Source organism: Limanda limanda, chromosome 8 (genome assembly GCF_963576545.1).
Source record: "Limanda limanda chromosome 8, fLimLim1.1, whole genome shotgun sequence".
In the NCBI taxonomy this organism is placed as follows: Eukaryota; Metazoa; Chordata; class Actinopteri; order Pleuronectiformes; family Pleuronectidae; genus Limanda; species Limanda limanda.
Genome location: NC_083643.1, coordinates 24,647,569 through 24,673,547, shown reverse-complemented (window position 1 = coordinate 24,673,547; position 25,979 = coordinate 24,647,569). Strand labels below are relative to the sequence as shown.

The 25,979-nt window shown below is 42.3% G+C and overlaps 3 protein-coding genes, 1 long non-coding RNA gene and 2 other non-coding genes across 6 annotated transcripts in view; 5 read left to right on the top strand and 1 right to left on the bottom strand.

The window, feature by feature from the left end:
* The first annotated feature begins 1,088 nt into the window (after positions 1-1,088).
* On the top strand, positions 1,089-1,199 carry trnal-caa (transfer RNA leucine (anticodon CAA)). Its single transcript has 2 exons — positions 1,089-1,126; positions 1,154-1,199. It is a non-coding gene; the product is annotated as a tRNA-Leu (tRNA).
* Positions 1,200-1,939: 740 nt separating this feature from the next.
* On the top strand, positions 1,940-2,050 carry trnal-caa (transfer RNA leucine (anticodon CAA)). The gene is made up of 2 exons: positions 1,940-1,977; positions 2,005-2,050. It is a non-coding gene; the product is annotated as a tRNA-Leu (tRNA).
* A 1,288-nt stretch (positions 2,051-3,338) lies between these two features.
* lsp1a (lymphocyte specific protein 1 a) overlaps positions 3,339-25,979 on the top strand; it is a 49,302-nt gene continuing 26,661 nt past the window's right edge. The window contains exon 1 of the mRNA XM_061076307.1: positions 3,339-3,792. Coding sequence (XP_060932290.1) covers positions 3,734-3,792 — 59 coding nt within the window. The 5' untranslated portion in view covers positions 3,339-3,733. The remainder of the gene's footprint in view (positions 3,793-25,979) is intronic.
* Positions 14,091-17,757, bottom strand: LOC133009190 (retinol dehydrogenase 12-like). The gene is made up of 5 exons (XM_061076612.1): positions 17,646-17,757; positions 15,832-15,950; positions 15,319-15,442; positions 14,829-15,155; positions 14,091-14,350 (listed from the first exon to the last, which is right to left on the bottom strand). The coding sequence occupies exons 1-5, from the start codon at positions 17,755-17,757 to the stop codon at positions 14,091-14,093; spliced, it is 942 nt and encodes a 313-aa protein (XP_060932595.1).
* On the top strand, positions 17,539-18,040 carry LOC133009191 (uncharacterized). The gene is made up of 2 exons (XR_009680529.1): positions 17,539-17,831; positions 17,925-18,040. It is a non-coding gene; the product is annotated as an uncharacterized LOC133009191 (long non-coding RNA).
* On the top strand, positions 18,958-20,414 carry LOC133008931 (putative nuclease HARBI1). The gene is made up of 4 exons (XM_061076315.1): positions 18,958-19,087; positions 19,472-19,584; positions 19,665-19,776; positions 19,885-20,414. Exons 1-4 carry the CDS (start codon positions 18,958-18,960, stop codon positions 20,253-20,255), a joined length of 726 nt encoding a protein of 241 aa, XP_060932298.1. The 3' UTR covers positions 20,256-20,414.

The window sequence follows — 25,979 nt, the reverse complement described above, 5'->3', positions numbered from 1 at the left end:
AATATACGGTATTTTTCCCAGTTGGGAAACTCCACAGTCAAATATCATTTAGTCGGTAGAGTTTCCCAACTGATGGTTTGAATAATTTACATTTAGTCTATGACACTTATACACATGGTTCACAATGCTCAAACGATAGACTCATTTCTAAAATCAGTTTTGCTGTGGCTTTGCAGCAGAGGGGATGAACTTTGTTTCCCTTTATCAGATCCCCCCTGTTTTTCAGGGGGAACAGATATTGCATGTTGTCCAGCCTTTCCCTTTTGTATTGTGTTTGTTTAAGAGCGCCTGAGTGTCAAGGTTGTGTTCAGGTCAGCCTGAGTTTGTTGGAAATGGCAGCTCTGTGTTATGGGCTCAGACACGAGGGAGGGTGGTAGTAACCGCGCTATGAATTCACTTCCAAGAGTGCCCCTTTGTCTGACGTGCCACCGAGGAAGACTTACTTGAGTGGGTTACCATAGTGACGGTGGTGTGTTGAATGTGAGCGTGAGGCTTTTGGGAGGGGTGGGCGAAAACAAAGACGCCCAGTTTGTTTGTCAAAGTGTGAAGGGCAGAGAGACGGTTTCAAAACCTGTGAGCTCTTGGCAAACAGTCTGACGAAAAAATCTGCAGAGCTGGATATCACAGGTGCTGTGTTCAGCGGTAGAGTTTTACTTGCCCCTAAGTTTTAGCAAAATGTTCAATTTGTTAATAAAAAAAAAGAAAGTGTCTATAATTGATATATTGATTGCAATAGTAGATGAAAACAAGCACTAAATCCTGTTTTCCAGTCTTGGTGTAAAATATGATTGATATTAGTGTGTAATGGAAAGTGAGAAGAGACAAGAAGAACCAGCCAAACAAATATGTGTGCGTCATTCCATAGACAGAAGTCAGCTTGAAATATTAGATATCTTTGGAAACGTTGGCTCCACTAGATTGTAAAATAACGTTTTGTGGATTTGATGCCCTCCTTATAAAAACCTGGTTAAACTTCTCGAAGGTTAAAATGTGATGCTTTTCTATTTGCTCAAAGCACCTCTAACAGACTTATCATCTTATGTATATATTTATCTGCATATTAATTACAGATCAGGTCTGTGCCTCATGTCAGGGTGGCCGAGTGGTCTAAGGCGCCAGACTCAAGGACAGACTCCTTCCTGTTACAGGGGACTTCTGGTCTCCGAATGGAGGCGTGGGTTCAAATCCCACTCCTGACATATCTTTGACACAAATGACAATCTTCCAGTACTCAATCAGTTGTGTACTATATCAAGTTGGAGTTGCTGATCACACTGTCCCAATAAGGACAGGACCTGTGACATCTTGTGAGCGTTTGGGGCAACAAGAAGCAGTTCAGTTTTGTACGACAATCCTTTCTTGGTCCAACGGGGAAATTTGCTGTGTTACAGCAGCAAAGAGGACATCAGTAAACTAATAGTAAGTAAACATTAAATAGAACCGTACTTTTCTTTAGCATCTGATCCATTTTGATCCATTAGCAAATTGATTTCATGGGCCAAAGAGGAAATCCAATCGATAAGAGACTTGGGCACGGCTCCCTAAATACTCATGGTTCCTGTAGTCCTGGGTATCAATCTACCAGGCTCTGCTCCTGTGGAACCTGTGGCTGTGTGGTGTAATGCCCGGGCCACACTGGAGACAGCATCTTGCTTTTCATTTTGACATTCATGTGATCAGGTTAGAGCAGCAACTCTGCCCGTGTGTCTCACCCAATGTGGTTCACAGCAAAATAAAAAGTGAATATGTAATTTACAACTATCTATGTCTATATCTCTCAAATATTTCATGTCTGATATGTTATCTGGATAAAGCCCACAACTGTAAGGTGCAAGACTCAAGGACTGACTACTTCCTGGTCAAAGGGACTAAATATGAGTCAGGTATAAATTCGAAAAAAATGTTCAACTTATCTCTTGGTTTCGGAACAATTCTTCATGTCAGGGTGGCCGAGTGGTCTAAGGCGCCAGACTCAAGGACATTCTCCTTCCTGGTTAAAGGGTCTTCTGGTCTCCAAATGGAGGCGTGGGTTCAAATCCCACTCCTGACACATGTTCTCCCCTGCTCTTTTGTTGTTCCTCTCCCTCTGCACAACTGGGCAAATGGACACTTTCCACATCCAAGCAGAGGTCAATAATCAAGCACTGAGTCAGCCTCACAGGTGAATCCTATCTACCATAAGTTGATTATCACAATGTGTCAACAAGACTGAGAAGCATCCTCCGGCAGGGCCGAGAGCCCCTGTACCCTGTCCTTCACTGTAGACCCTTGCATGGGCAAGTTCAAGACCCACTAAGAGAAGGAATCTGAGTTTTCATATTAACATCATATAGACTGAAAATGAATTTCCAAACTCTGTGATAGACAAATTAATACACTGGTGGCATAAAAGTGAACAGCTTTAAGCAGCACTATCCCTCCATTCAAACATTCATGGCTGTGAAAGAAGATCACAGAAAAGCTCTTTAAGTTTTATATTTCCTTACAAAACACACCATCAGAATAAAGTTTAATCTAACAAATATCTCCTGGAGAAAAAACGGCGTCCACAAACACTCTTGTCAAGAGAGTTTGTGGAGTAAGTGCAATCAACGGTGTCGGGGTGCTGTAAACATCATCCAATGTGACCTACCCAAGAGGAGGTAATATGTCACTTCCTGACTGTGCCGGCTGCTCCACCTCTCGCCTGAATAATGCGCATCATTTGTTGCTGTTGTGAACATTACTATAAAGAGAACCTCTTGCTGTGTCTTGCATGTGTGAAGGGAAACTCTGGGTAAACCACTGACCCAGTTCTTACCCGCAGGTCATGTCTGAAAATCTGCTTATTAGGCAGCAAAAACAATTCTTAAAAAACTCATATGTCAGTGGGCTCTGGTAATATACAAAACAAAAACATATTTATCCAAAAAAATGCAGTGAAATGTTCAATATACAAGTTATTTCAGTTTCCCTTACTTCACATCGGACACCACTGCAGATGGACTTTTAGGTTTTCTGCTAATCTACTGCTGTAGCAATCGCAGGGAGGTTGAATTGTAAGGGATGGGGGAACAGTAGTAGACTTTTTCTTGTTGGGGGGGGTTATCATCTTATATGCCCCCTCAGGGAAGACCACATGACCCCACATTACAGAGAAAAGGCAGCAAAGAGAAAAAAAGGACTAGAGAGAGATGTTGGGCCCCGCTGCTCTGAGCTCTTCAATGAAAACCACATGTAGGACTGGGAGGGGGGAAGCATTGTGTGTGTGTGTGTGTGTGTAATAGAGAGAGGGAGAGAGAGAGAGAGAGACAGCAGGAGGGGGGGTGTTAATGACTAAAAACCCAGGCTCTGAGAGACTGAGGAGGTAGTCACTCTGAGCACCACTGACATTCCCAACAGGCATTGCAGGGGAGAAGCCTTGTGTGTGATATACAGCAGAAAGAAAGTGTGTGAGTGGGTGGGAGTGTGTAACCACTGGAGGAGCCTGTAACAGTACGACACAATCCAGCGCCTCTCACTATCTGAGCACCGGGCTTCAGTACTGCTGCTGGATAGAAAGCTGCATTCACGTGTCGAGTCAAAGAAGAGGAGAAAAGAAATCTCAGCGGCCGGCGTGATCTGTTGTGTTTCTGCCAGAGGTGAGACAAGAGGAAGAAGGGAAGAAGAAGAAGAAGAAGAAGAAGAAGAAGAAGAAGAAGAAGAAGAAAAAGAAGAAGAAGAACTAGAAGTAGTAGATCGAGAAGTGGTCAACATGTCCAACGCACTGCTGAGGAGAAACTCCAGCAAACAGGGTTTGCAAAAGCTGATGAGGTATGTGGTTGATTTCTCTCTATTTCTGCTGCTGGTTTCTGTTTGTTTTTGATGTAAGCATACAGAAAGAAAGAGGCAGCTGGGGTTAATATTTAAACACAACACACTCTTTGAACACACACACAGACACACACTCCAGGTTGGTTGGAATAGAGATGAGGTGAAGATCTGTTTATCCTTTTCTGGCTCAGAGGAGAAATCAGTTAAGATGTGAAATGTGAGCTTTTAACTGTAATTTGAAAAGATGCCAGCAGAAAGCCAGCAGATGAAGATAAAGAGTATTGTTTTCATATTGTAAGCATGCCTGTGTGTGTGTGTGTGTGTGTGTGTGTGTGTGTGTGTGTGTGTGTGTGTGTGTGTGTGTGTGTGTGTGTGTGTGTGTGTGTGTGTGTGTGTGTGTGTGTTACATTTCCCGTGTGTGGTAAACACGTCCGTCTAAATGAGAACAGAGGGATTAGTGGCAGTGTTTTGGGTCACGCAGGGTTGTGTGCAGGGGATTTGTTTTGTTTTTGGAATCTACTTACCTCCTTTCACATGAATTAATTGAGCATAACAAAGAAACAATTAAAAATAATTATGCTCAGTGATTATTTTTCCTTTGTAAATCACAAATCACAAGCTTATATCATAAGTAATCAGTAAAATCAGTCTTTTTTCATTTTCAGTCCAGACTCACTCTGAGGTTTAGGACGAGCTGGACGCCCGAGGCTGCTCCGCCTCACTCTGAGGGGAAGTGGTGTTGGTGACCTGTGACAGAGGTTAAAGGTCACCTGAGTCAATCCTTTGTTTTGTGGGTGCTTATGGGTGGAGACATGTCCTGTAGTTTGGGGGGATATCTGCGTTTTCATCCTGTGTCAGGTTTCCAGTGTGACCCCCCCCCCCCCCACCTCTTCCCTGTGGTTTTGTAACAGAGGAGATAACAGCTCATTCTGCGGCTCAGACTGTAACACTGGGAGTTTTGGGCTTACGGGATGGTGACGTTGTCAGATTAGATGACCACATTCGAGCTGTGACATGCAGAGACACGGCAGAGTCAGAACCTGCTGTCTGACATGACTTCTCTGACACATCCTAACGTCACATCTTTTCTGTCGAAGAGGTTTCTATTGATCTAGATCAGGGGTGTCCTAACTTTTTGTCCCGAGGGCCACATACAGAAAAAAATACCAAGGACTGGGCCACTCACGCCGCCACGCCCCCCTGCCCTGACAGTCGCGTCGCTCAGGGCAGGGGGGTGTGGCGGCGTTCTGAGGGACAGCTAGCAAGTCAGCAAAGCAATTCACCGCCAGACCACTAGGTGTAGTAAAGTTTTTTGTCGAAGACAACCTTAGAGACACCTTCTTTGTGTGTGGCAGTCTTTGTCGACTGTTTATTACTTTTTCTGGAGGACAAATTTGTCCCTGATCTTTCCACACAGCTTCGTACACTCGTCGACCTGCAAACCGACGTCAGCCGAGATCTTCCAGGAATTGCAGGTCATCTGTGTGTCCTTGTATTTAGTCAGTGACGGGTTATACAAGTGGTCATACTTTCAGATCTCTTCTGCCAAGTGCTCTCCTATTTGGTCCATATCCGTTCTAATAAATCTTCCTTGGTTTCTGCCGGTATTAAGGGGCATGAAACCGGATATATGACTGGAAAGGATGTAGTTAGCGGACCAATCACAGCCTTGCGCGCTGCATAGCTTTGTCGTATAGTTACAAAAATTGGTGAATGCACACAAGCACGAAAGAAGTGTCTCTGAAAACGCAGAAGCATGCACCGGCCTCTCCCCTGTCGAAGAAGCCTGGCCCCATAAAGCAAAACAAAGTGCTTTAAGTAAGTGCCATTTGAGCGCTACTAAATTTTGAGTTTCAAAAAAAAAAAAAAAAAAAAAATTTAATTTTTTTTTTTTATACATTATATTTTTAGACATTGATGCGGGCCAATTAAAAGTGGATGGCGGGCCGCAGTTGGCCCGCGGGCCGTAGTTTGGACACCCCTGATCTAGATCCAGTGGTGGAAAATACAATTACTCAAGTACTGAACTAGAGAATTTATATTTATAATTATTTTTAGTGGAAAAAGTCTTGGAAAATGTAATAGTTCCTGCTTTGGGGCCCCTCTGCTTTTCACCTGTCTATGAGTTGTTAACAGTTTCATCAAAGAGACATTTTCTCTTGAACAGATCATGTTGTTCCAAAGTCCGAAGAGGTAACAAAAAAGGGAAACTTTCCTTTCCCAACAATCATCACTCGACCCTTCACATTTATCTTGTGACTCATTGGAGGGGCCTGACCCCTGAGTTGGGAACCACTGTAGTAAACTGTCTGACCGTAAAGTATAAACAAGCTCCACCTGGAGCAGCTGCGACTTCAGTGCTGCATCAGTGTTAACACTGTATTATGTAACATATAATTATATATCATTCAAGGGCCATTTTTCTGTAGAACCAGTATTTATACTGCGTTTTACTAACGATCTTTAACTTGTGATTTTGAATGCAGTGATGACTTAGTGTGTTAATACTACAGTCCTCATGTCATGGGATGATGGTTGTCTTCCATTTGTGCTGAACAAACCAGACAATGCTAACTTTCATAAAATAATCAGATGTAGAATCAGAATCTAGCGCAGTCAATGAAAGCTGGTGTCAGCAGGTAGTCACATGACTTTGACATGAGATAGACTTGGGTCATGATACTGATGACAAAAAGAAAGCAACTTTAAAGAAAAAGTTTACTCATTAGACTTAAGGTTAGAGGATGAATGCTACTCTCGAATTGCACAACTTATTTCCAAAACAGCAAACATAAACCTGTGAATGTATTAACATTATACTAAACACAGTCTTGCTGCAGCTCAGCTCAGCTCCACAAGGTCTGGATTCCATCTGTGTTCATGGGTCAGGAGTTGGATTATCATCAGAGGACTCCCCATCTTTAAATCAGTCCAACTGATTAAAAACTGAGTGAAAACACAGAATAAAGCAGCTTCACGTTCAACATCAGTTTTTTCTGACCGATTAATACAGGGCGACTCGGAAGGGTTTTAAGTGAATCGTAAAATCTGACATAAAAGTGAATTCAAAAAAGACAATTTTGACTCTTCGTGCAGACAAACACTGACACATGCTCATAATGGATACTAAGCAATTTTCTGGCAGATACAAACAAAATATGACATGCATCTTATTGTTTTTAGACTACTTTAGAAGTATTTAAGTATGGTGTTCATTTTAATGAATCGAAAAAGATAGTCATCCTGCTTTTCCATGACATTGTACTGTCAGACACAAGTTTTTAAATGTTAAAGAGAAACCTCTTGGTGACTTTCCACATGATGACTCTGTACAAAAAGTCGATGCATGACTCTGTCTCTGTATTGCAGCAATGTGTTAATGCTCTGTGAGTGTGAGTGTGGAGGTGTAGACCTCTGAGTCACAGTGAAAGCAGCTGTCAGGCTGTATGTTCCTGCAGCACATGCAGTAACAGCTGGCCGCGCTCTGACTCAGTCCTCTCAGCAGATGGCATCAGTCTGGAGGAGCTGACATCACTCACCAAACTGACGCCAGAAGACAGTCGCAGTACGTAGGCATCTCTGCTGAGCTGTTTCACACCCCCCCCACCCCCCCACCACCCACTCCGTCCCACAGTGTGATTCATCCTGCATTTCTCAGTGTTGAGCTTATTAGGAACCCGGCTGCTTTGCAGTAATTTAGTGTTTTTCCATTAGGGCGGAATTCTGGTCATAAACATGCTTTTTATTTACTCCACATACGTAAACATTCAACATGCGGTTGGCAGCAACTAATTAAAAAAGTAATACAGATAGAATAAATAAAAGCAATTACAGAAGTGAAACAATATTCAAGCACGCAGCATTTTCTGCCATGCTGGGTAATGAAAGAGGATGTTTGATTTTTACATCCTTGTTCTAATCAACAGGCTGTGGCATCAGGCAGGCATGCACCAGGGTCAATCTGTTTTAAATCAGCTCTTTTGGTGAGATAAACACCACCCTGGCCAGCGTTGATGTCATCCAGGAGGCATACCTGCTTCAAAACAAACTGGCCGCTGTGACCTCTGACCCCTCATTCCCACACACATGTGTGGGTTACCTCAGTGTTTACGATACAGGGAGATAAAATGCTGAGGAATGTTTTCGGGGGGAGAGGGTGGTAGAGTTAGCTGATGAGTGATGGGGGCACTGAACTCCCCTCCCCCCTCCGCACCTCCACAGGTTGTCTGCATTAAAAGAGCAGAGGGAAAGTAAACACAGCATGGTTTCCTGTTTCCAGAGGTGGTATCTGTGTGAGCAGATGACAGGTTTTTATCTGTTTGACGAGAGCATTCTCACTCCCAAGGCGTCACAAATGGGATGCTTGGTCTGGTCATCACAAGGCGCACTGCGTGCTCTGAAGGCTGAGACTACATGATGGTTTTCAACATTTTCTGTAATAGAAGAGCAGTGTGCAGGCTTTATAAGGATCTCTATGAAAAAATGTGATATAATTGTCATATCTATGTCATAGTAACTGTAACTACCATCAAATAAAAACTGTAGTGTATAGGGTAGAAATAGCCTCATCATTTATATTCTCATTATTAATATAAATAATAAAGTGAAGGCAGGGGTCCTGACCAAACCTGCGATCGTGAGTGTGAATATGTTGCTTATACCTGACTGACTAGCCACCGACTTTTCTACCATTACTTGATATTCCTGCTGATAGGCTGTGTTGACCTAAACATGTGGACACATGAGAGGACATGCGTAAACACAGACGTGACCCATTATTTTAAATAACAACTTTTAGATAAGTGTCACAAAATGAAAAAATGATCATACATCGTGGATAATAATTATCGCACATGTGGCAAAAATGGCTCTGAGCAGATGGTACGTAAGTCACCACTGGAGAAAATAGTTCTGAGCTTTGTTTGGATGAGGGAACTGATGCCAAATATGTTGCAGGAAGATCTGTCACCAAGAGAATTTCTCCTGTTAAATTTTATTGCAATGAAAGAGCTTCACAGAAAAGTAGGGCTGTCATATGTGACTTGTTTCCTACCGTTAAGGTCAATGAAATCTCACCTTGAAATACTGTGTGAACATGGAGGGGGAGATTTTCAGTGCATCTCAAACTCAAGTTCAAGGTTCGGTTCAACGAGGACACATCAGTAGGAAGTGTATGATGTAATCTGAGGTTTACTTATAGAGAAAAACATACATATATGTTATTAAACCTTATCTGAGAGGATATGAGACAGGGTAGAATCACTTACCAAGAAAGTGGTGGTTTAGTAAAGCAAGATGGTAATGGAAACATCCTGGAGGTCATAGTGTTGATGGGACGCGGTTTGTTGTTGCTCGTCATAACTTAACTTGTAAATCAGAGTCTGTAGAATGGGATCCTCAGAGTCAGATTCTTCAACAGCCGCACATCTGACTCTTATAAATTCTTATTCATCACCACCGCTTCAAGGTTCTGGTTATTTGAGTTTACACAAGAGAGGAGAGAGAGGGCAGATGACATAGACTGACTGCATTAATGCAAGGTTAGCAATTGTTACCATTTGTACGAAGGGGCGACTGGTGCCTCTTACCAGAAGGTTGGCGGTTCGATCCCAGTCTTTCCCCATCAGCAAGTGTCCTTAGGCAAGATACTGAACCCGAATTGCATCTCACTGAATGTGTGGGTTAATTGCAATAACCTGTACTCATCAAGAATAGAAAAGCCCTATATAACTACAGGCCATTTACTGTTTACGATCAAATCTTAGGGCATGAATTACCAATGTGGGTACTACATAGAAAATGTCCATACACACAGTAAGTGTATAGAAAATATCCTTCCTCACATCTATTATTGGGGAGTTTCCCAGCTTCTCTGGTACCAGGGAAACTATGAGTAAACTAACCTCTACACCTTTCCTCTCCTCTTTTCTGCTGCTTTGTAATTTTTGGCATTTTGCTCAAAGACAAAATGGAGCTTCAGATGGAATCAGATACCGAGTGTATTTTTCTTTGGTATTAGAGAAGGATGCCCTTGCTGTGTTTTTTTCCCCCAGACAGTTAAGGTTCCCACTGAACAAACACAGGAAGGTCTTTCCTGACAATGGCTGCTGCTTTCTTCCACTGTCCTCCAGTCAAATCCTGAGGGCAAACAAACCTGCAAGCTGCTCAAGGCCAATTTATGCTTTTGCGTATTTTGTAAAACGGATAGATAAGACCGCCCTATCCGTCGTGGAACGCCCTCTCCGAGCGTGTCGGAGAGCTTTACGTACACGTCTGATTTTTCTGACTCTCCGTCTTCATGTTGGAGACCCGACGGACAGCTCTTGGCTGTGATTGGTCCGCGAACGACATCATTTCCGTATGACGTCATTTCCGTACGACGTCATTTCTGTTCGACGTCATTTCCGGCCTCAAACGTCCTGCTTGACGGCTAACCCAAACACAACTATGATTCTACGATTAATGTGACGTGTGTGTTAATCCAGCGGAGTTGTCCGGCTGACGGTGGCTCGTTCGAGCACTGAGGGCATGTGTGCACGGTCACAGACGGTTATAACGAGCTTTCAAAACGGCGCTAGCAGGCTAGGCTAGCGGGCTAGGATAGCCACCATGCTAACTGCGGTGGTAACAGTGCAAGAACCCGCCGTCACGACTTTCCACTTCTATCATGACACTGTTTCTATAATACCGTCAGGTTAGAAGCAAACACTGGGTAGTGGTTAGTGTCGGGAGTCCCTGCTGACTGTGTGTGGAAGCTGGGGGGGAGCTAGGTCCGTGTAGCTTCTAGCTACATGTAGCCTCAAGCAGATTCAAGCTGTGGAATCAGCAACACAGTTCGGAAACAAGACCGGGGAACCGCTGCGCTAAGAAACGATTACATCAGCATCTTGACACGCTGGGTGTCACTTTATTTAGTTCTGTTAGTTGCCATGGTTCAGTGTGTGGGGACGAGCCGATAGATATAAACAGAGACACGTGGACTTCTTCTTCCCAAATGGGGTAGGCTTCTCTGAGCTCGTCTTCCGTTGCGCCACCTATGGGTTTGGCGGTGAATCTTTTTCGACGTACAGTGGTCGGATTAGTAAAAATCAAAAAGACCATTGCCCCCCGTGGAGCTCTCTCCGAGAAACGGAGAACGTAGAAGTATATAAGAGCCTTCAGACTTCGGGGATCATCGGTCCATTTGTGCTCTGCATGGGGGGTGCAGGCACTCAAGACATGCAGCCATAACATGGTGATTACTGTCTGCTGTTGGGGGACTTTTCGGACCTCTGGCCTTATCTGACTGATTACTTCCAACCCTTACTTCTCTCTGAAGTGTCCAGGACACAGGCTGCTGGTAGCCATCTTGTCGCTGTGTATTCCTGCAAAGAAGGAATAATGGTTGACCACTCTGAGCCTTGGTTCTTTCTCTCCACTGTCAGTGTCAAGTGTTTGTGCATTGTCTGAACTGTTGGGTTTCTCTCCACAACATTGTAAGGTCCTGAGCCTTCTCTGACACTTCCTTGTGATTTGGTACTTTCCTTGTTGCCGTCATCCCCATTGGATTACTTCTTTCCTTCTGAGTTTCCTCTTATGTCACTGATCAGGAAATTTAACAATGTCGAACAAAAATGTCTGAAACCAAGAATAGAGGAGGAAAAGTCCAACCACAAAAACACATGTTTCCCCTCCTCTGCTTCAGGGGAGAATTTGTGAGCAGGGGGTCAAACAACGGTAGAAACAGCTCAGTGTCCGTAAATGTGATCCACCGGCTAAACCAGATTTCACTCTGAGGTCAGGTTAGTGTGGGCTGACTGTCAGTGCTGATCTGGCCATGGAGAAACAAATGTGAGCCAGATCCGGTCCACATGTTTTTGGCCTGATAAGTTTATAGCATAATCTGGTGTATTAAAGGCACAACATCACTTTAAAGTCCATATAACGTTACACAGATACATTTTCATTTTCAACCTGCAACCCCCTGAAACATAATGTCATGTCTGATTCGTGTCACACAATGTCAATTTTCACACTTCTGCAATTTGGGTTAGGTCGAAGTCACAGCAGCTTTGGGACTCAGTCTCTGTGAGACACATTAAAAAAAGCAGTTTGACTCTGCTGTCTGCAGGTTGAAGCTCCCAGCTCCCTCCTCTCAACTCTGGCTGCTCTAGGGAGTTTTTTCTCTGTTCCTGAGAAGTGGCGTCTTTTTGTTGTCACGTCAGAGTGATTCAGTGCCCACTGCCGCCTTGACAAGTCTCAACACAACAATGACTTCATCTCACAAGCGTCTCCCCACCGTTCCTTGTCTTCTAACCTATGTGGAGACTGGCTTGGGTCCTTGAGGCTGTAAGCAGATCATGTTATTATCATGTCATTCAGCGGAGTCATCCGGCCGATGACAGCATGAGTACTTACAAAAGAGCAGATGAGGCATCTGTACCCTCAGCCGTTTGCCTCATTCACTCTGGTTCCGGTAAAATGTTGCTGGACAATAAAGTTAAAGTCTGGGCAAGTGCAGGCAGATACAGAGCAACACTGCCTGGTCTGGTGGTTTTGTTAGCAGTGTGGTGGAGCTTTCATGTGCTTTGTGGGTTTGTGTGTCATGTTTCGGGTTGTTACTATCAGTTGCATTTAATTTTTTTCATCACAGAACTGTGGGCTTCTTTATCTTTTATGAAGCTTCATACAATCTGTTGGCAACCAGCTGTGTCTCCAAAACACTGAACTGTTTGTGACTTAAAGAAACAGTCCAACACTTTTAGGGGTATATTATGTATCATTCTCTCATACGTGTTCACCTGATTCTGTCTCTGCATTGCACCGTGTACAGACAGGACCAGGATGTGGTTTAAGACTTTGATTGGTTTTAATTTGCTGATTATATCTTTTTAGCATTTACAGATTAATCAAATGATTCCCAAGGTGATCGCTTAAAAAAACTCAAAGAGATTAGCATACTATCACAGAAAAGTATCAAACCCTTTTGTTTGAGAAACTGTGACCAGTGAGAGTCATGAGACCTGGACAAATAAAACCGACCAAATGAATTCTTTGTTTCTGAATATCCAATTTAGGTAAAAATTCATTTATTTTTAAAAAGATCAAGAAGATCTTAATTTATCAGCTATTAATTGCACTTATCTGTTCTGGTGTTGATTTGTCAGCTCAGGGCTCAGGTTTGTTTTCCTGACATGCTGTGTCTCACTGACCTCCAGGGCTGTAGGCCACTTTTGTCAGCTGCTATCAGGGGAAGCATTCAGGGAGGCCGCGTGCTCAGACTTGTCTTTGGCGTTAGTTTACAGAGAATCAACAAACTGTGGAGAAGAGAAAACCTGATCAACACCGAGGGGGAGAAAGTGCTCTGAGTGTGTTGTTGTAATTGACTTGAGAGGCAACAAAACCCTGATACAGTCCAGAGCCACTCTGCGTTTAGAGCAGGGGGGGATTTCTGCCTTGTCACTACGATGAGATGACATGAGCTCAGAAAAAATCAGATTTGGTTTTGATAAACACAGGATGAGAGGGAGGAAGGAAAGCTGCTGTTAATTCCGGTACTTTAAAATCACTCAGAGGGGGGATTAATCATTTAGTCCAAATCAGATGTTTGAGCTAGTGCCAGGTATGACTGAATCCTGCATCACTGATTACAGAAGGGAGACGTAATGAGAAGGCACAGGAGACAGAGTTTAGCTCAAACAGTCTGAGCAGCTTTCAACACCCAGCTCATGACGAATCAAAGATTTTCCTAAACAAGATTTTTCATGTGGCCCTAAATCACCAGCTCAACAAATCAGTCATACTGCTCGTGACTGAATGAACACAGATACGCTCGCAATGAAGGAGGATGGTACCTCTGTTATGACCTCTGCAGTCGTAGTCATGTCAGAGGAGGGAGCAGAAGCCCCTGACATTGTTTACTCAGCAGCAGTCCTCTCATTGGATGAGGTAGATGGTCTTGGTGCAGCGAAGGTTGTTCGATTATAAGATAATACAATGATTATATGACTATATGCAATGATTATAAGAGATACAATTATTATTGTCCTAAGCTGGAAGACTTCACAAAGATATTATATGTGTCTTACATATACATTTACCACCAACACAAAAATGTTGTCCTAATACTCAAAACATCCGATCTTCAAAGTATTTTCCCAAATATGATCTAATTAATAACAATAATAACAAGAAACTTTGTGTATTTTTTTCCTACAATTCTGCACTTTAATGAACAGCTCAGGTGTCAGAGGTGAAAAACATGAGTTACGTTCACTGAATTAAAAGACCGAAGCTCAGATTTGACAATTCCTTTTATTTCAAGACAGACCACAGAAAGTCTCACTGAGCTCCCACAGCTTTTTGGCCACAGCATCGTCTCTAGCCTTTGACGCGATGTTGAGCACTGGGGCGCAGTCTGAGAAGAAATGGCCGCTGAGGTGTTCGATGTCTTGTACCAGGGCACAGTGGAGCGTGGTCTGACATCCAGACACAGCATCTCTGGTGAAGATTTCGGTAAAACGAAAGATGAACGTCCCCCAGTTGTTGAAGTTACGACTAATCTCTGTCTTCACGTATCCTGGAGAGAAAAGAACCCAAGAGACTAGACATTTACTGAGAGTTAATAAAAGAACATCACTGCCAGAGGAGAAATATTAAATGTGTGGAACAACAACAAAAAATCAGCAATCATAGTGATTGCTGATTCTAAGTCAAAATTAAGACAAGTGAAGAGAAAATATTGAGATAGAAAGTTGCGGAAAAACAGCTGGTAAAACATCCCTGTGTGAATGTCTAAGATACAGACCCCCCTGACATTGACCTTGGACCTCCAGGATCCAAACCTAACCAGTTCATCTTTGAGTCCAAGAGAATATTTGAATCAAGTTTGAGGGAATTCCCTCAAGGCACTCTTAAGATATCTCATTCACCGCTTTGGGAGGACGAACAACTCGAGAACATAATGCCTCCGGCCACTAGGTGTCGACATAACAAGCAACAAGCAAACATGTGAGACGAGTTGAAGAGTCAGTGGTTGACTGCTGCTGTGAACTGACCTGGGTGGACGCTGTAGCACGTGACGTCGCTGCCCTGCAGTCTCTTTGCGAGCTCGTAGGTGAAGAGGTTGTTGCACAGTTTGCTGTGGCTGTAGGTCAGGAAGAGCTGGAAGTCTTTACTGCCCAAAGCCAAATCTCTATGAGTCCTCAGAAAGCCCAAATCCACCTTCCCACCCTTAAACGCTATGGAGGACAGGTTCACCACACGGCTCGGTCCACTCGCCTTCAGCCGGTCCAGCAGCAACACCGTCAGCAGGAAGTGAGCCAGGTGATTGACGCCGAATATCATCCCGAAACCATCCTCCGTTTTCCCAGCGCTCAACAGGCCTGAAGACCGAAACACCAGAAACACATTGAACACAACACAAAACTTATAGTCTAAGAGTTGAAGAAATCTCAGGTAGCTGTGTCTCCCATGGATGATGCATCCAGCAGAAAATCTGTCCCCACGGTGCTGTTAAGCAAGCAGATTAATGACAGAGGCCCTGACCTGCGTTGTTGATAAGAAGATCCAACCTGGACTCCGAACGCAGGAAGTTGTCTGCGAAGGATCGAACAGACTTCAGACTGGCCAGGTCGAGCTGCATGAAGATCACCTGTTTGTTCTTGGTCTCCTGATCACGACGCGGTTAGAAAAGCGAGTTTCTGAATCATTACATGGTTTCCAGCTTTTACAGATGATTGTTTTGTTTCTCAGCTGTGTTGTTTTAATACAACAAACCACACTAAACTATCGCTAAAGATAAGAAATGAGGAGCTTAACTTGGTGTGAAAAGCTGTTAATCAACAGCATAACCGGGCGATTACATACTAAATGTAAAAGAGAAGAATAACTAGGAACCTTGAGGGACACCAGATGTTGTTGATACACACGTATCATTGGCCGTATAATATGAGAAAGAACATTTTTTGTTTACTGAGTCATGATGTCAAGTGAAGTGAGATGAACCTTAATCTGAATAATTGGGGTATATTCCTGACCTCTAAACTCTTGTGTCCTCACCTGGACAATTTCCTGGACAGCTGCCTCGGCTCGCCGACTGTCACGGCAGGCAAGGATAACTCGGGCCCCCCTCCTGGCCAGGTCCATCGCTGTGGTCTTACCGATGCCGGTGTTTGCTCCTGCAGAAGGACGACAGAGTCAAGGAGGAAAGATTTGTTGAAGTCATGCTTGAGACTTGGCTCAACAAATCTACCAGTTTGGTCCTGATTGTAAAATCTCAAAAGCTGTGACTAGATTACTATGAAAGTTTGGACATGAATGTGGACTGGGACAGCAGCCTCTGTCCTCTGTCACCATCAGGACTAACATTTGGTTTGTGGTTTCACTGATGATCAGACTCTGAGAACAGAGTTTATGTTGTTGTCTCTTTAACTTTGATATAATTTTTGTCTATTTTGGCACAAACGTTGAGATTGTTCTTTTCATTCTTGACCTCAGAAACGACATCTGGAAACAGCTGATCTTGATCTTCTGTGGCAGATACTTCAGGACTCTGTAGTGAGCAGCTGTTGTGAAGAATGAAATTTCAATCTCAAACCCCAAACCCTTTAATTGGACAGTGGTGGGAAGTAACAAAGTAGAAATACTTTGTTACTGTACTTAAGTAGATTTTTCACATATCTGTACTTAACTTGAGTATTTATTTTCCTGACGACTTTTAACTTTTACTCGCTACATTTGAGCACAAATATCTGTACTTTCTACTTCTTAAATTCTCAAAACTGGCTCGTTACTTGAGCAGCGGAGGTTGGCGCAACGTGCACCTTTACACACGGCGCACCTCTCTCTCACTCTCTCGCTCCTGCAGGAGCTCGGTTCAGTCTTTATTATTAGGGCCCGAGCACTGACAGGCACTGACAGACGTGAGGCCCTATTGAAATTGTAAGGAATATTATTCAGGCAAATGAATTGGCTTTTTGAGGGGTTTTATTAGGTGACTTTACATGATTTTTTGAAGGTATTTCTTTTTCGATTCACATTCGGCAGGTAAACATCCAGGCAGTTACAAAATACAGCTAATAGACACAAACGGTTCATTTGGTCTATTAGTGGCAGGTCTCTTAGTGTTCTTAGGTAGAATCAAGAGGCACTTGTTTATTCTGTTGTGTTGATTCTTTGTTGTCTCTAGAAGTTCAGATGCACTTGTCCAATACTATTTTAACCTCAGCATCTCGATTCAAAATTTGTAAAATTATACATTATATATATAGTGTTGTTATAATTTTTCAGTCAGTTGGAAATAAATCCTGAACTGAACAATTTTGGGTTGTTTTGTGTCTGTATAGACCTAGGCTACTATAAAAAGCACTTAGCATTTTTAATTTTGGTCCTTGTACTTTTACTTTTGATACTTAAGTACATTTCAACACCAGATACTTTTGATACTTAAGTACATTTAATATGAGCAACTCTAAGACTTTAACTCAAGTCGTTTTCTGACGGGTGACTTTTACTTTAACCGGAGTCACTTTCAAGTAAGATATCTGTACTTTTACTCAAGTATGACTTTCAAGTACTTTACACACCACTGGAATTGGACACCCATCTAAAACGCATGCTGCTCTTCGATGGTTGAAATTCCTGGACAAAGTTCAAACACAGTGATATATTACATAATCTAAATGGGTTTTAAAAGATTTGAAGCCTTCTGATATATTTCCTGTGAAAAATATCATTAGTATTATTATAATTTTTCATTATTACCAATATCATTCATATCTCTGGTTCTGTGTCCTCAGATGGAAAGAGCAGTTTCCAGTGTGTGCATGTTAATAGTTAATCCTGCGGCAGAAGTTCTGCAGTTCTCAACTCACCTGTGATGATCACCGTTTTCCCGTGTAACTTTGCACTACTCTTACATCTGGGACTCTTTACGACATGGAGAAAATAAATTGCTCCACCCAGCAGCAGCAGTACCAGTAGCATTAGCAGCAGCAGCAGCAGCAGCAGCATCCTGACTGTAAAACGTAAAACTACAGACGCTGAGTGGAAGAGGTGAAGTGAGTAAAGCCGTTCACAGGTTTGGACTCTGTAACGGTGATCCAGTTTAACTGGCGACAAGATTAACTGGCGATTTGTTTACCTTTTTCCAGATGTTGATGGTGGGTTGCAGTGCTGGTCGCAGATTCGTCATTTTCACAAAGCGCATGTGTGTGAAGTGCGGTGATCTACTGAAGGTCTCGCTGAAATAAAAATCCTACAAAAACCCTTCCCGAGTACATGTGTCCGTGTCAGCATCACGTTGAGACAGCAATATATATTAAATGTTTAAAAAAAAAAAAGAAAATAGTACAAAACTCTTGACCGGGATTCGAAACAGTGACCAGAAGCACTATCAGCTTCTGATCAGATGACGGTCGCACTACGCCACCGAGCCGCTGAAATCTTCGTCGAGTGATAGATAAATGTCTCGTTCTTTGCTTTGTCAGCTGTATGTCACCAGATGTGCTTTCGGGTAACGCCCAGATCAACTGGTGATAGTCCCAACACAGACAAAACGCATATATACTTAATACCAGGCTTTACAATCTATTGCTCCTCTTCATGGGAGACACAGGGAGTTCTGAAGAACACACACGTGTGACCAGCTCCACGCAAAGTGCTTGTGTTTGACGCTGGTGATCATTACAACTCGCACACACCAAAGCAGTGTCAGATGTAAACATCGCCTCACAACAACAAGGCGGAAGCTCCAGCGGTGTTTTTATGAGTAAAGTTGGTGAACGTGCTTCTAATGGACGGGTGAAGCTTCACGTGTCCTCCTGTCGCTGCTGGTTAAAGTCAGCAGACGTGATTTTAAAACACAGATTATAATAGTGATAAATAATAATAATAAAACTATTTATATTTTGTTGTATTTTCACAAACAATGTGGTCTGGTGATACAAGCAATTGTGGGGCCCGTTTCACAAAGCAGGTTTAGTGAAAACTCTGAGTTAGTTAACCCTGAGATGAGGGAAACTCTGGTTTTTCAGTTTCACAAAGCCAGTTCAGCTTTACTCTGAGTCAGTTACCCTGGCAACATACTCCGTGAACCTAACCTGCTCGCTGGCAGGTTTTCTTCAACTAACCCCGAGTTTCTCCTGCTCTTAAGTTGAAGCCTGCAGACTGAAGGCAGTGGCAGACATGGCGTGTCCTTTTATTGAAGAGCCAGTTGATGTCGAGGCGCAGATACTCCGCAGACATCTCCACCGGGAGAGGATTATTAGACCCCGATTGGATGTTTTATCATTCCCTGATGAGTATCTGTTTGAGCGTTTCCGTTTCTCTGCATCATCTATAATTTATATAAACGATAATCTCAGCCCTCACATCGCTCACATGACGCATCGTGGACATGCTCTCAGTTCCGAGCAAATTCTTTGTATTGCACTTCGTTTTTTTGCCAACGGCAGTTTTTTGTATAACGTCGGTGATGCAGAGCATGTGTCCAAGGCAACTGTCTGTCGGGCTGTCCGAAATGTGACACTTGCACTGAAACGGCTACTATGCACGTTTGTAGTTTTCCCAAGTCACAGACCCACCAGACTTCTCAAAGAAGAGTTCCACAGAATTGCAGGTATCAGTCTAAGCAGTAATTCATTTATGTCATAAAGCTTTGAGACTTGAAGCACTAATCAGTCAATTTGATATATTTTAGGGTTTCCAGGTGTGATTGGCTGCATAGATGGCACTCACATTCCTATCATCGCTCCTTCAATAAATGAAGGAGATTATGTGAATAGGAAATCTGTCCACAGCATTAATGTGCAGGTAGGCCTAAATAGTAGCCTTTAACATTCCAAATTAAATACACTACACCATACAGCTAATTACTGTTCTCCACTGTGAAGATCATATGTGATGGAGCCCACATGATTAACAATGTGGAAGCGAAGTGGCCTGGGTCTGTGCATGACTCACGAATGTTTCGTGAGTCGACACTGAGTGCCAGATTTGCCGGTGGTGAGTTTATATATATAATTTATATACAGTATATAGTTATATCCTATGATCAAATATTTTGTTTCCTCCTATTGCAACTGAAACAAACTGTATCTTGTATTATCATAGTAGAGTTCGATGGTTACCTACTCGGAGACAGAGGGTACCCCTGCCAGCGCTATCTGCTGACCCCTTACCCTGACCCTGAGCCTGGCCCACAGCGACACTACAACTTGGCTCACTGCAGGACACGAGCCAGAGTGGAGATGACCATCGGGATACTCAAGGCCCGGTTCCAGTGCCTTCGTAGGCTCAGGGTCACCCCAGAGAGAGCTTGTGACATTGTAGTGGCATGTGTGGTTCTCCACAACATTGCCACTATTAGAGGAGAACAATGTCCTACTCTTTCCCCCTGTGATCCAGGTATTAATCATACCCCCCCTGCTGATACACGAGATGGAAGAGCTGTTAGAGACATGATATGTGTCAATCATTTCTAACTGACCCATCACCTCCCCAATGTTCAAGAACGACAATATGCATCTCATTTTATGAGGTCTTCTTTATTTCCTAGAAGGACAAATTTTGTACAGTTGTTAATCCTTTGTTGTTGAAACAATTAAAAAACATCCACCTGTGGGCACGTCACCCACCTTTAACTGATGGTCCAGCAGTTGTATTTCCTTTTCTGTTTTGGTGATCTGCAGCCTTATGTGCTCCATTTCTAGGTGTGATTTGTTTATTTGAGATTCTAAATATACCTTGTAAAGTTGTTTCACAGGGAGCTATAGGAACATAAATGACATTGAATTTCAGTGCCATGTCTATTTAGTGTCATTGTAAGTTGTGGGTCAATGCTGAACAACATCTTACTGAGGTAAGCTGTGCTGTGGAGGTTGATGGACCTTCTTCCCCATTGTAATTTCCAGCATGGCTCTGTTAGAGAGAAAGAAGTTGCAAGTTGTATTGTGGAACAACACTATTAACTGAGCCAAAGTTATTTAAAAAAAAAAAGGTGTATACTTCAGCAGGCCTCTCTGCATCTTCCCTCTCTGTGGCAGCTGATAAGGTTTCTTCATCATCCTCCTGTAATGAAACAGAATGTGTGTGTTATATTCTACCAATTATGAAAAATCTGTGGAATATTAAGAGTACTTACAACAGCATGGAGGTCTGTTATGGCAGAAGGCTCAACGAGACAGATTACACCATCAGTAACTGGTAGAAAATGAAGATTAGACAGTTGATGATTACCCAGAAAAGTGCCCCACCTAATTTAAACACAATTTTTCAAACTCTGAGTCACCTTAAAATAGATTGATATCTGAAAGCAAAAGCAGCCAATTGCAAAGAACTGTAGCTTACTGCTACAAGAAAAATCAGTGTGCCAACTAAGTTGTGTCTAAGATGAATGGGTGGCCATTACTGAGCGAACACTAGAAAAAGGATTAACGTACATGCCATTCATTTGAATAACTTACCTCTTATGTAGGCCCCTGTGACCTGGGGCGTGGGTGGGTCCGATGAACTCCCCCCAGAGATGCCCTCAGCAATGGGTCGTCCACTGTTCTGACTGAGGGCCATCTTTTCAGCCTCTGTGAGAGGTGGTGGTGGTGGACCGCCACCTGTTTTGCGGGCCTTAGCCTTTTTTCTGTTGGCTATAATGGAGGTCAAATTTAAATACATACAGAAAACACAACTTTGGAGACTTGTATGTATAAAAGGCATTTAGGTGTTGCTTTCATAGAGACAATATTAAATACTGGCAGTGTTGGGATTTCTCTTTTTTTTGCAGATTTCCCTAATTACTTAAATATATCCATCACATGTTGAATGTAGCCACTAAATGCTGTTTAATGAGGGCAGGCTAAACAACATCACAATTGCTTGTACTTTATTATACCTTACCTGTTTGAACTACATTTTTATATTTCATCTTTAGCTGCTGCCAAGTCCGTTTGGTGCCTGTTGGGTTGCACCTGTGCTCACAGACACACATATGGAATATAATTGTTGAATAAGTGGAACATTCAAGACAAAACATTTCTTTTTTTTCTCAAATTAATACTGACGCATTGACTCGGTCAGCAATTTCCTGCCACGCAAGATCCCGCGCTTTTGCTGCTGCCACAGTATTGCTTCTTTTTAAAAATATATGCTCACTTTCTGCATACGCAGTCATTAATATTTCCAACTCCACTGGGGAGAAGTAGGAGGATCGAGGCTGTTTACCACTTGTTGCCATGGTGAATCATGTTATCTGTGTTCCATTGATGAAGGCTTTTTATATCCTCATGCACAAGCTTCACTCAGGGTTACCTTGACTCTGAGTTGATTGAACTAAGTGTTATCACCTGTTCTGAAACCGAAAACTTAGAGTTTGACAGCTCAGAGTTGCTCAACCCAGAGTTAAGGTTTTAACTCAGAGTTTGTTGAACCTGCTTTGTGAAACGGGCCCGTGGACGCTTCATGAAACATCATCATTACAAATAAAGTGCATTTTGTGTCACTATCATCATATCTGTGGTCCACACCAACCATGATATCAACGAGCACATGAAACGCCCACTCATAGTAAGCAGGCGAACTATTTGTGGCTTTTTCTTTGTCTGTGCGCAGGATATAGCAGTTTTTCATGATGTCGTATATACGTGTGGTCGGCACACGGGCGCAGCGGTGTCCAAATGTGTCAAGTATGAATGATAACTCCGAGTTTTTGGGGAAATTGTGACTGTCACAAGTTAACCTGGGCGTGTTCCCTGACACAATAACTCAAGGTAAGATGTGCACAGGCTTCACAGTTAGCCGATCATAAAGGTGACTCAGTTTCCATCCTCGATCAGTGGCGCAGTGGGCAGTGCCATGGGCACTACGTTCATTTTTATGTGAATCACAGCAGATCGATTCCCGTGTTGGGAATTCTTTCACATTTATATTTAGTCTGAAGATGATGAAATATTTTTAATGCTGATGTTTCCTGACGCGTCCTCATTTGGTTGTATCATCACACCACATTGTTTGTGAAAATACAACAAAATATAAATTGTTTTATTATTATTATTATTTATCAATATTTTAATTTGCCAGAGTTGTCATAGTTACACAGGGAACTGTATTTACTCCTTCGACTGACACAGCACCAGCATAGCACGCAGCCATCTGACAGCAGAGAAAAACACATTTGCATTACAGAAACTATGAAAAACAAACACACCCGTCCTCTGATGAGCGTTTGAGTTGTTTTCATTCTCCGATGACTGAACCTGATCACCGAGAACATCTTTTAAAACCACGTCGACTGACTTTTACCAGCAGCGACAGGAGGACTATGGAGGACCATACAAAGATTAAGTATAAATAAATAAAAACAGAAATAAATAAATAAATACAGAAATAATTAAATAAATACAGAAATAAAAAAGGAAATAAATTAATTATTACAGAAATAAATAAATATGTTAATAACCACAGAAATGTCTAAATAAATGTCTTAAATATATTTGCACATTTATTTATTCCCTGATTTATATTTTTCACGTTTTCAATCACCTTATGCTAATGAGAAAGGCGGGCCTAACCGCAGTCTCATGCAGGATTGGTCACAGGAGTGGAATTATCCAGCCTTTCAATGCTGACTGGTGTCCAGTAGCTGTTTGCAGTGTTGAGCCAGTTCACACTTAAAATGAACTCGTTCAAGTTCAGAGGGTTAGTTCAGGTTATTTTTTATTGGGATGAATAAGGTGTCAGTAATCCTGACTGTGAGCGTCACGTCTCGTGTTCTCCTGAGCACAAGGAGAGAGCAGAGAGGAGGAGGAAGCAGAAACTCCAGCTCGGTACAAACCACCTGCAGCTTCTGCTCTGCCCATGAAGCAGCTGATCTCTGAGCAGATGTGACCAGAGAAACTCTGTGTTTTCACTGTTTCCACTGTTTTACAAAGTCACTCAGCAGCTGCTTCGCGGTGACGAGCTCAAGTCTCTGTCACTGCTTCTGTCTCTGTGCGAGTGTGTGGCACTGAGGGGGGCGGAGCCACGGGGCCTGTGTGCGTGTGTGTGTATAGCTCAGTTGACCAATCCTGCATGAGACTGCGGTTAGGTACGCCTTTCTCATTAGCATAAGGTGATTGAAAACGTGAAAAATATAAATCAGGGAATAAATAAATGTGCAAATATATTTAAGACATTTATTTAGACATTTCTGTTGTTATTAACGTATTTATTTATTTATTTCTGTATTAATTTATTTATTTCCTTTTTTATTTATTCATTTATTTCTGTATTTATTTATTTATTTCTGTATTTATTTATTTATACTTAAGTCATGTTTGGTCCTCCATATAGGACATGTGAAGCTTTACACGTCCATCAGAAGCACGTTCACCAACTTTACTCATAATAACACCGCTGGAGCTTCCGCCTTGTTGTTGTGAGGCGATGTTTACATCTGACACTGCTTTGGTGTGTGCGAGTTGTAATGATCATCAGCGTCAAACACAAGCACTTTGCGTGGAGCTGGTCACACGTGTGTGTTCTTCAGAACTCCCTGTGTCTCCTATGAAGAGGAGCAATAGATTGTAAAGCCTGGTATTAAGTATATATGCGTTTTGTCTGTGTTGGGACTATCACCAGTTGATCTGGGCGTTACCCGAAAGCACATCTGGTGACATACAGCTGACAAAGCAAAGAACGAGACATTTATCTATCACTCGACGAAGATTTCAGCGGCTCGGTGGCGTAGTGCGATCGTCATCTGATCAGAAGCTGATAGTGCTTCTGGTCACTGTTTCGAATCCCGGTCAAGAGTTTTGTACTATTTTCTTTTTAAACATTTAATATATATATTATATATATATCAACGTGATGCTGACACGGACACATGTACTCGGGAAGGGTTTTTGTAGGATTTTTATTTCAGCGAGACCTTCAGTAGATCACCGCACTTCACACACATGCGCTTTGTGAAAATGACGAATCTGCGACCAGCACTGCAACCCACCATCAACATCTGGAAAAAGGTAAACAAATCGCCAGTTAATCTTCCCTCTTCCATCTTCCCCCTGGGAGCGGCTGTTTCAGTACGCCGTGGACCACTTTGGTCTGCCATCGTCAGTCGCTACGGTCGATACGGGCGCTACTCGCTACTGTCTGCCGTGGAATCAAAACAAACCCTATAGTTGAGGACGCGCCTTGATGACGCGGGCCCGAATGGGCCACAAGAAGCCGACGGGCTTCCTGTCTGTTTCCATGCAGCAAACAGACAGGTCTGTCGGCCAATAAGGTCCTTCGGTCCGAAGAATTTTATTGGTTGAAGTTTTCACTAAATATTACGAGAGTGAAATAATTGTTTGCTTTAACTCCTGGTGGGTCTGTCTTGCATTTTAGAGTGTCATTACCTTATTAATACCAATTTAACCTTATCCACAAAAAGTGTAAAAATGCAACAAAGGTAAGAGTCCCTTTAATGTACAGGTCAAAACCAACAAATGCTATAATGAATAAGATCATTAAAAAATTATATAAAACTCACAATGGACATATATCTGCATTAAGCTCTTTTCTGTGTATAATTTAATTTAATAATTTGAGTTTTATTTACAAATGTTTCTTCATTAAAAGATCAGATTTCCTCTTCAGTCAATTGAAATTAAAGTAACTGAAAATTAAAAGAATTAGAAAAGTCAGACTGAAAATCAGCTGCTGATTTATTTTGTTGATTTTTTATTGATTAACTGCAGCTCTGACACAACAATGAATGTGACTGGACAGATAATGATAAACAAGAATATAAAACAAAAAGCCAATTCATTTGACGGAAAAATATTAACAACTAAAATTTCTAGGACTGCAAAGCGGCACTGGGTGGGCCCGAGCACATGCATTTTGAAGCGTTGCATGCGTTTTGCTTGAAAAAAATTAATAATGACTGAGGAAATATTGACACATAGAGCTGTTCAGGCTGATTTTGATTTTCACCACTTTCTAACTTTCTGCAAATTTTGGTAAGAATTTGAGCATGTTAAAGCCCTCAAAAAGCCAATTCATTTGCCTGAATAATAATAATAATAATAAAATAATCCTTACAATTTCAATAGGGCCTCACGTCTGTCAGTGCCTGTCAGTGCTCGGGCCCTAATATAATACAGTTTGGGCCAATTTGGAAATGTAACATAGTACGCATTGAAATTGTAACGCACATTTCACACTTATTGTTGCAAGAAAACAAAGTT